Source organism: Myotis yumanensis, unplaced genomic scaffold, assembly GCF_028538775.1.
Source record: "Myotis yumanensis isolate MYYU_CA2020_CCGP unplaced genomic scaffold, mMyoYum1.0.hap1 SCAF_1, whole genome shotgun sequence".
Lineage (NCBI taxonomy): Eukaryota > Metazoa > Chordata > Mammalia > Chiroptera > Vespertilionidae > Myotis > Myotis yumanensis.
The window spans coordinates 116,198,497-116,209,621 of record NW_027223752.1 but is presented as its reverse complement, the minus strand read 5'-3'; the positions used below and the strand labels follow the sequence as shown (position 1 = coordinate 116,209,621).

The 11,125-nt window shown below is 42.5% G+C and overlaps 1 protein-coding gene across 2 annotated transcripts in view; it reads left to right on the top strand.

The window, feature by feature from the left end:
• Nucleotides 1–10,633: 10,633 nt before the first annotated feature.
• REC114 (REC114 meiotic recombination protein) overlaps nucleotides 10,634–11,125 on the top strand; it is a 186,362-nt gene continuing 185,870 nt past the window's right edge. For both annotated transcript variants that reach the window (XM_070430686.1, XM_070430675.1), the window contains exon 1: nucleotides 10,634–10,792. In XM_070430686.1, the coding sequence (XP_070286787.1) occupies nucleotides 10,634–10,792 (159 nt within the window). The remainder of the gene's footprint in view (nucleotides 10,793–11,125) is intronic.

Here is an 11,125-nt window from a genome sequence, read left to right as displayed (position 1 = left end):
AAAAAATTAAACCCTTTGTGCTTTCTGTTTATTCTTTATAAATAAAAAATTAATGCAAAACAGGTTATATTAAAACCAAAATCACAAAGAAACACACAAGCAACCCCCCAAAAAACAAACAAGCACACACACAAAAAAAGATAAATGAAACCAAGAGCTAGTTCTTTGAAAAGATAAACAAGATTGATGAAACTTTAGCCAGACTCACCAGTAAACAAAAAGAGAGGACCCAAATAAATAAAATCAGAAATGAAAGAGGCAAAGTAACAACTGATATCACAGAAATACAAAGGATTTTAAGAAAATACTATGAACAACTATATGCCAACAAATTTGACAACTTGGGCAAAATGGACAATTTTCTAGAAACATACAAACTTCCAAAATTCAACCAGAAAAAAATCAGGAAACCTGAATAGATAGATAACAACTAATGAAATTGAAGCAATAATCAAAAAACTCTCAGCCAACTAAAGTCCTGGCCAGATGGCTTCACATGTGAGTTTGACCAAACATTCAAAGAAGAATTAACACCTATTCTCCTCAAACTACTCCAAAAAATTCAAGAAGAAGGAAGACTTCCAAGCTCTTTTTACAAGTCCAGCATTATCCTAATTCCAAAACTGGACAAAGACACTAATCATAAAGAAAGTTATAGGCCAATATCCCTGATGAACATAGATGCTAAAATCCTCAACAAAATATTAGGAAATCATGTCCAGCAAATATTTAAAAGATCATATCACATGAGGAAGTGCGATTTATTCTGGGGAAGCAAGACTGGTACAATATTTGCAAAGCATTAAATGTGATAAACCATATCACAAAATGAAGGATAAAAAGCACTGACCATATCAATAGATGTAGAGAAATCATTTGATAAAAAATCCAGCACCCATTTATGATAAATACTCTCAGCAAAACAGGAATAGAGGGATCATACCTCCACATAATAAATGCCATATGTGTCTAACCACAGACAAGATCAAACTCAATGGGCAAAAACTAAAAGTGTTGCCCTTAAGAATAGGAACAAGACAGGGATGTTCACTTTCACCACTCTTATTCAAGATAGTGCTAGAAGTCCTAGCCATAGTAATCAGACAAGAAGAAGAAATAAAAGACATCCAAATTAGAAAGGATGAAGTAAAACTGTCATTATTTGCATATGACATGATATTGTACATAGAAAATCCTAAAGACTCCACCAAAAAACTACAAGATTTAATAAATGTATTTGGCAAAGTAGCAGGATACAAATTTAACATCTAGAAATCAATGGCATTTTTTATACACCAATAATGAACTCTCAGAAAGAGAAACTAAATAAACAATCCCATGAGTTTATTCTTGTGTATGGTGTAAGTTGGTGGTCTAATTTCTTTTGCCCAACATATCTTTTATTTTCTGTAGTACTCTCTTTTCTCTAGTTGCTGTTGTTGTTTGTGGTGGTTTTTCTTTTCATAGCAACCTGTTCTTGTTTTACAGATACAACAATTTTGTATGTCTCTCTGAAGGTTTTAATTATATTTTATTCTTCAATGTTATCTCTGTTCTCCAGTCATTTATCCTTTCTTTTAAAAAATATTTTAAATTGATTTTAGAGAGAGGAAGGGAGAGGGATAGAGAGATAGAAACATCGATGAGAGAGAAACATCATCGATTGGCTGCCTCCTGCATGCCCCTTACTGGAGATCGAGCTCACAACCTAGACATGTGCCCTGATGGACACTCAACCCAGTCAACGCTCAATCACTGGGCAACACTGGCCAGGCAGCTTACATTATCCTTTCTTGTAGTATCTTTATTATGATGGAGATATTTCTCAAATGTCTGATAATATTGTTGGTTGTTATTTAAGAATGAGGCACTAAAAAGCTGATTGGAGTTATATAATGGCTTAAGTTTTAGGACTGATGAGCTTTAGTTTATTTTTAGGTTATCAAATAGGAAATTTGTTTCTCCATGAAACAACCCTCTGCCTGGGTAAAGCTGTCCTGTGGTTAGGTGTTTTACATGTGTAAGTTGTAAAAAGGTATTCCATTAATAGACTTTCAATTAATACATCTGTTTTTAGCCCCACATTTTACTAGTACTCCTGCCCTCTGGGAGTACATGCCATCTCTGCTGGGGTTGTCAGCTTTCTTATAGACTATTTCATCCTGCCAGTATTTTCCAGGCTATAGTTTCCATTGCCCTACTTTATCAGTTACATTTTCTCATGATATTTTCCCTTTGGAAACTCGTTGAAACCTCTCTTCCACTTTCCTTTGTAATCACAGTCTTTTTTTCTTCTCGGTGAGTTGGTATCTTTATATATTAACTAGAGGCCCAGTGCATGAATTCATGCAAGGGTGGGGTCCAGGGGCGGGGGAGAGGGAGACAGTTGGAGGTTGGCCAGCCGGCCCGCCCCGATCAGGGTCAGGCTGGCCTGGGGGAGGGGCCATGGGCAATTGACTGGCAGGCCCCACTCCCAATTGCGGTGGGGGCACCGATTGGGGGCAGGGACTGCCATGGGGAGGGGCTGTGGGCAGTGGACTGGACGGCCCCACCCCCAAATGGGGTGGGAGGGGGCAATCGGGGGCCAGTGGCTGGGGGGAGGTTGCCATGGGAGGTTGGCCAGCTGGCCCCACCCCCGATTGGTGTCGGGGGGCAATTGGGGGCAGGGCCCATCTGAGGGTGGGGCCCTGCCCCTGATTGGTGTGAGAGGGCTGATCAGTGATGGAGCTGGCTGGAGGGAGGGGCCACAGGATGATTGGGGTGGTGGGGGTGCATCAGGGCAAGGCCAGCTGTGGGGAGGGTCCATGGGAGGTTGGCTGGCCATCCCAGCCCCCTATTGGGATAGGGGGGTGATCAGGGGCAGCGCTGGCTGGAGGGAAGGGCTATGGGCCAATTGGGGTGGGGTGGGCCAATCGGGGGTGGGGCCAGCCAGGGCGAGGGGCCTCAGGGGGTTGGCCGGCTGGCCCCACCCCTGATGGGCTGGTTCGCTTGCCGCAGTGGGTGTCATAGCTACTGGTCGTTCCAGTCATTACAGGGGCCTCAGGGGGTTGGCCGGCTGGGCCCACCCCTGATAGGCTGGTTCGCTTGCCGCAGTGGGTGTCATAGCGACTGGTCGTTCCAGTCATTACAGCGTTCCAGTCACTGGCTTTTTAAATATATAGATATTGAAAAGGCGAGGGCTAGGCCCTCCACCTTGCCCCAGGGTAAGGGCTACGTCCTCCATCTTACCTTGGCCACGTGCTTGGCAAGGAGCTTCTTCCCGGAAGTCTAAGACTCTGCTAGCCACACCCAGGAACAAGACATCGACTTGCTCCTGGCCAATTGGCAGAGCACAGTCCTTTCTCCTCCCCTTACTCCAACCCCCCCTTTAAAACCCGTCTCTATGCGGGGTTCTGTCTCTCAGCCACTTGGCTTGCCATTGTGTCGGTGTCTGGTGGATGGGGAGCTCAAGCTAGCTTGAAATACAGATTCTTATGCTTTTGCATCGGATTGGCTGGCTCCCTGATGTGGTTTCTTGGGGATCTTGAAATCTGGGCATAACAGATATGACAATACATTTGATCTTTTAAGTTATTCCTTTGTTTTTAATACTTCAACATTTCACTATATTGATGTTTCACTTTATAATTTGTGATTACTTTTTGGGGGATATGTATGTATACTATATGCATGGTGTTTTCATCTGATAATTTAAATGTATTTTAGTATTATGTTCTTCTGTTTGATAGCTTTATAACTCTCATTTTATAGCATATAGCTAGGTTTTAAAAATCCAATCTTATTATTTGTTTTATAATAGCTGAGTATAATCTATTTATATTTTTGAATATGTATGTATTTGAAGTTTTAGTACCAGCTTATGCAACTTTCTGTTCACCACTTTTGCTTTATTCTTTCCTTCTGTTGATAGATTTTTATTTATCCCAATCTTCTTTTTTTCTACACATTTGAAATATATAGATTGTACTTCCATTCTTCAGTAGTTCCTTTAATTTTTGAACACATGCCCACTTAACTCCTCACTTTTCCAATAAAACTGTTATTAAGTATTTCAATCCTACCTTCAGACATTGTCATGATTTTATTCCTCTTTGAACACTTCTCATCTTCCATCTTATTACATTTCTTTAGAGTTTCTATTTCACATTTTTATTAAAACAAATAATATATTTTGCTCTCAATAATTAAATTTCTCTACACTTTAAACACATTTCTGTGTTATTGTTATATATACATATCTCTCAGTAATTATTTTAGTGAGTGTCTGGGAGTATGAACTCTCTTGGTTATTATATTGAAAATTTATTGTTTAAATTGAGCACTGAATAAATACCAAACTATTGTTCCTAGGGGAAATACAGTGTTAGGCTTCTGTAACCCTACATTTACATGAACTAATAAATCTATTGTTAGGATCATTGAGTGAGGAACACAGGAGGCCAAAGGTGGTATGGGATTATAAATGTATTAGATAACCTGCAAACCAGATGGGCTGCCCAAAATGGCATCAGCCCAGGGATGGGGAGGCAGAAATTTTAAAGGACTCTAGGCGGGCTTTTACAGTGGGAAATTCTCTGGGTGGGTCTGGATCCTGGATAAGTCTTGAGGGTAAAGTTACTCGTCTTAGCCATTGGAATATGGTCTAAGCAAAGGGGAATGTCGGTTGCGAAATGATCTAAAAGTCAGTTTCCCAGGATAGGGCATACTGATTCAATTATTTGATCAGACCTAACATTCCAGCCTTTTTGTTTTATGGAACAGGGATGGAGGTTATTTTTTTCTGTCTCAGAGGGGACATTGAGATCATAGGGGATGGACTGGGATTGTAGCCAGCTGGAACACTGTATAGATTCCTCATGGTTGGAGTGAGGTATTGCAGCAGCGTGATTTCCCCAAGAGACTGGTTGGTGAAGGCCCGAAAGTGGTCCTGAAGGAAAGATGAAAAATGGCACAGAATATATGGGCCAAATATGAGGATAAGAAATAGGAATGTTAATAGTCCTATGAAGGAAAGTAGTCAGGTATATCAATTTATATTCTTTAGCCAGTAGTCCCATGAATTTGATTGATGCTCTCTAATATTTGTGGCCCTTTCTGTTACTTTTTGGGCAGTATCTCTGACTAGGCCAGACCGATTGACATAAAAAACAACATTCTTCTTCCAGAAAGAGGCATAAACTCCCCTTTCTCTGCAGTTAGGAGGCCTAATCTTCTCCAATTTTGGAGGGTAACAACCGATAGTGAATCTATCTGATCCTGAATTTGAACTAAACTTTTGGCAATGTCATCTAGGTTTTGTAGTAGGTCCTTAGACAGGAGTTGAAAAATATGATAGAGCAGTGGGTAAGCCCCTATACCAATCCCGACACCTGCTGAGATACCAAGGGTTGTGAGGAGAGGGATTATCAGGACTGCCCTTTTGTGTCAGATATTATGGGTTATGGGGACAGGTAAAGACTGATTACTGGGGGACTATGTCTACTTTAAGTAAGAGATAGACTAGAGTGCAGGTTCCTATCCAATTGATCATCCTGTTTTGAATAGAACTCTGTCTCCTGCTAAGAAGGGATATAGAGAAAAATCCCTAGCACATGTTAGTGTTTGATTAAGTTGCTGGGTGGAGTTTGTATGTGATACCCAAGGCTGAGGAAACCTGTTGAGTGACTTAGGAGGTAAAAGCTGGTCCTGAGGCAGCCACATCGTCACTTGTCTGGTTTTGCTGCTTTTCTGGGTCTGGAGCTGAAATACAACTGAGGCTTAGATGTTATCTTTAGGGAGGAAAAGGTTAGGGAGTCTAAAATGCTTGACTAGTCATATGCTAGGGGAGGAAAAGTTACCCTGGGGGCAAGGTTCTTGCTTTTCCAGTTTTGTGCCTTGCTAGGTATCTGGACCTTTCTGCCCTGGTGAGTTTCTGGGGGTCTAACATTCTAAGGGTCTGTCTAACATTTCCCTCCTCAAGGACTTTTGGCACTGAATTCTTTCAGAGAAGAGGGATGCAGGGTCTCTTTTTTTAACTGCTTCCTGCTGAAAGGGGGTAACATTTTTCTTGAGAGCTAAAAATCTTTGCTCTCTGTCCGAGGGATGATGAGGCCTGGGCACAAAAGGAGGTTGTGATGGTGTCTAGGGGTGGTATTTTCTGAGTACAAGTAGGGCTTGTAACCTGGTGGTGACAAACTGTGTTATAAATTTTAGTATTATTGGGGCAAAAGCTAGAATGACAAAAAATTATGACAAATGGCCTGGTAGAAGGAAATAGACATTAGTTTGCAGGGTTGTAGCCAAATAATATAAAACCATAAAAATCCTATAAGACTCCATCGCAGCAAAATTGCAGACATATGTCATAGCAATATCTTTACAGACACAGATCTTAGGGCAAGAGAGACTAAGGAGAAAATAAACAAATGGGATTACATCAAAATAAAAAGCTTCTGCACAGCAAGAGAAGCCATCAACAAAACAACAAGAAAGCCCACTGCATGGGAGAACATATTTGCCAATGTTATCTCTGATAAGGGTTTAATCTCCAACATTTACAGGGAACTCATACAACTTAACAAAAGGAAGATAAACAATCCAATCAAAAAATAGGCAAAGGACCTAAATAGACACTTTTCGAAAGAGGACATTCAGAAAGCCAAGAGGCATATGAAAACATGCTCAAAGTCACTAATCATCTGAGAGATGCAAATCAAAACAACTATGAGGTACCACCTCACACCTGTCAGAATGGCTATCATCAACAAATCAACAAATGACAAGTGCTGGAGAGGATGCAGAGAAAAAGGAACCCTCCTTCACTGCTGGTGGAAATGCAGACTGGTGCAGCCATTGTGGAAAACAGTATGGAGTTTCCTCAAAAATTAAAAAATGGAACTGCCATTTGACCCAGTAATACCACTTCTAGGAATATATCCCAAGAAACCAGAAACACCAATCAGAAAGGATATATGCACCCTTATGTTCATAGCAGCACAATTTACAATAGCTAAGATTTGGAAACAGCCTAAATGCCCATCAGCAGATGAGTGGATTAGAAAACTATGGTATACCTACACAATGAAATACTACACTGCTATAAAAAAGAAGGAATTCTTACCATTTGCAGCAGCATGGATGGAACTGGAGAGCATTATGCTAAGTGAAATAAGCCAGGCAGTGAAAGAAAAATACCACATGACCTCACTCATTTATAGATGATAAAGAACATGATAACCTGATGAACAAAAAGATAGATACAGAGGCAGAGAAGCATTGAACAGATTGTCAAATTACAGCGGGAAGGCTTGGAAATGCTGGCGGGGAGGGGGTAAGAGATCAACTGAAGGACTTGTATGCATGCATATAAGCATAACCAATGGACACAAGACACTGGGGGTGGGGGGGGGGTAGGGTGAGGGCATGTGCCGGGGGGTAGGGGAGGCTGGGGGGGAAGGTCAATGGGAAAAAAAGGAGACATATGTACTACTATTTGTAATACTTTAAACAATTTAAAAAAAAAAAGAAAGAAAATGGGTCATGGACTCAGACTATGCCCTCAGTTCCTGCTACCTCTCTTAGGGGTAGAATGGGTGAGGGAATAGAAGTTGTTGAGGAAAGTGGTCTTTGGATGGCCCCAAAACATGTGTTAGGTGGGGGAAAGGTTGTATTGGAACTTGTGTTCTCGGGATTTGGGCTCTCAGGGGCTGGAGAAGAAAGTGGTTGCTGGTTAGGAGGGCCTGGGTTTTGGGAATCTACTGCAGGTGAGGGAGGTGACCTGCATTATGCTAAGTGAAATAAGCCGGTCAATGAAGGAAAAACACCACATGATCTCACTCACTCATGGATAATAAAGACCATTATAAACTTATGAACAAAAATAGATACAGAGGCAGAGCTGCCTCAAACAGACTGACAAACTACAGTAGGAAAGCCGGGGAGGGTTGAGGGGCGGGAGGTGTGGTGGTAAGAGATCAACCAAAGGACTTGTATGCATGCATATAAGCATAACCAATGGACATAAGACATTGGGGGTTAGGGGAGGCCGGGGGATTGTTAAGGGTGGGAAAAAAAGGAGACATATGTAATACTCTTTGTAATACTTTAAGCAATAAAACAATTTTAAAAAAATCAGATCAGTGATTGCCCGTGGGAGTTGGAAATTGACTGGAAGGAGGAACTCCTAAGGGAATTTGGAGCTTTTAAAAAATATTCTGTATCTCGTTTGGGATGGTGGTTCCATGAGTGTATATAGATGTCAAATCTCACCTAATTGAACATGTAAAATCTGTGTTTTTTTATTGTATAAAATTATACCCTAATATATATATTGCAGATTTGTCTTCAAAAAAAAGAAAACACAACAGCAATTAAAATATGAAGTAATTTGCTTCATTTTCTGCCTTTCAACTAGATTATAAGCTTCAGAAGGTTAGAAGCCACATATGCTTTATTCTCTACTATATCCCCAGCACCTAGTACAGTTTGTAGGACCTCTTGAATGCTCAAGTCACATTTGTTAATATCATAGGTTTTTAAAGAGCCTCTGTTATAAACTGTGACTTTCTATCTCTCTTTGCAGACATGGTCTGTTCTTGGCAAATGCTGGTTGCCCCAGAAGCTTGAGCACAGGTGTATTGTCTAGGATGGGAGCTTGAAGGTGGGAACCCAGCAATGCCCTAGGTGTCCTTGGGCACTGATAGGCTCCCAACTGTGAGCACCATCTGCTTTTGTGACGGGTGTCTGGCAACATGGAAGGTGAGAGCCTCTGAGACCAAATGTCAGACTCCCATTTCCATCCTCCTGCCTATAGGGAGCCACAGGAAGTAATTTTAACCCCGCAAAAGGAAAGTACCAACATGTGTGCTGCTTTGTAACTTACCAAGTATTTTCCCACAAATGATTTTATTTTAACCTCCCTATGACCCTGTAGGTATGTATTTACTGATCCTATTTTACAGAGAGGTTAAGTGATTTCCCCAAGGTCACACAGCTGGCAAGTGGTGGAACTGGGCTTGAAACCAAGTTTCTGACCATTTACTACTATATTAAACGCACTACTGCTGTGTCATGTAAGGACCTTCAGCAGTTTCTGAAATCTGACCCCTTCAAGCTCTACTGGACTAATGGAAAGATAAGTGACAAATATCCCTTGCCTTGGATAAATAAATTTCAGGAGCAATTTATTCTATATATCCCTGAAAGATTAACCTGCCTGGACAACCATTATGATAGTCACTGCCCCTCACCACCTACAAAGTTCACTCTTCTTAGCTGCTGTTCAGTGCTCTTCTGCCCAGTTCAACTTTGTGGCCTCATCTCCCCAAAACCTTGCCTTCTGGCTGTATGTCACTATCCTCATCCCTGCAATTTTTGCTTCTCAACTTACTCTTGATATGGAAAACCAGTTTTTTCCATCTTCCCTTGGGAAACTTTTTGTCACCCTTCAAGTTAGGACTGAAATGTCACTGCCATTCCCATTCATAGCTGTTTACTTCATCTGAATCCTTTGAGCACATGGTGTATACTTTTCACATGCCAGTGTCAGGTATCATGAATCTCTCTCTGCCTTCCTAATTAGATCCCAAGGTTCTAAAAGACTAGACGCATGCCTTACCCATTTCCATAACCACTATGGGGGACTAGCATAGCTACACACTGTACATATTTAGTCAGTGCTGTGTAGAGTAAATACCACCTCTCCGACCATTGTCTGTGCATTTAATACCCTTTGACATGTGTAGTTTTAAAAAATGTTTGCATTATAACTTTATTTTATGAGTATGGTTAATATAGCCCCCACTTTCGGTATACATTGCTTCTGATTGACAGACTGGATTTGACAGACTAAATTCTTTGCAAGTGGAGTGGATACATGGAGAGATTGTGGAGTTTACACTCCTACTCTGGCTGTGTAACCTTGGACAAACTGCTTCTTCTCTCAGGGCCTTATTTTATCTCCATCTGTTCAATAGGGTAAATAATCTGTTTTGCTTCTTTATTTCATCTCCAGAAATAACAGATGTAGAAGTGCCCTGTCGACTACAAATCTCCCAGACCTGCCATTTAGTTGACCTGCTGTTTGAGACACACCTTTTATTGACGGCAGCATGCCATCCAAAAGTTCTCTTTTGGAAAGAACTTGGCGGTCTGAAGGCAGTAGATCTAGGGGGCTGCAGGATGGTGAGGAAATGACCCTACTTGAGGCTGAGTTGTGGTGGGTTAGAGGTGGACAGGGCCGTTAACATCTGAAAGATTGCCTGCGGAAGGAGAGCACGCGGGTTTCAGCAGTCGGAGAGAGCGGCCTCGTCCAGCGTACAATTACAGGGCGTTGGCCCATTTCCGGAAATGTGTCCTGAGGGAAGGGGAGGGCCTGAATGCTGCAAAGGTCGAATCAACTATCATTTATGGCGGCCCAGGCCCACTTCACGTTGGAAGTCACCATCTCCTTGCCCTCCAAGAGGACCAGCCCCCAAGGGCCAGAACCACACCCACAACCCCCCTCGCCCCGCCCCCCCAAGCCCCAGCAGGAGTCTTCAGGGCCCGCCCATTGGCTTGCGCTCGAGGGGAGGGCGGGCCCTAACCACCTCACTTCCTGATTGATCGCTGCGTGATTGGCAGACGCCCGCTGGCTGTGCGTTCCAGGAGGCCGGACATGGCGGAGGCGGGAAAAAAGCAGGCGGGCCTCGGGCTGCCAGGCGGAGACGCGGCACAGTGGCCTCTGCAGCGGTATGGCCGGTTCATGCCCCTGGGCACAGGAGAGCCATCTGGAGCTGGCCTGGAAGCTGGGGTGGCCTCTTCCCCCACGTGGAAGGTGAGGCCTGAGGGCAGGAAAGGCTGCGAGGCTCTCCCCCGCGGGGATGGAGGGAAGACTGGGCCGCCGCCATACCTTACAGACGGTCCCACGTAGACAGGAGGAGGGGACACCGAGGGATTGGCAGAAATGGTTAGCAGACAGCTAACAAAGAAAATTGATAGATAGTAGTATAAGGCATGATTGGAACCCAATACGTTCTCAAATAACATATTCAGAGATATCTTTGAGCATCAATTATGTGTTAGATATTATTCAGGAGATTGGGACATATCAGTGGACAAGATATAAATGATCTCTATCCTCATTTATGTTTTTAGTCTAGTGGAGAAT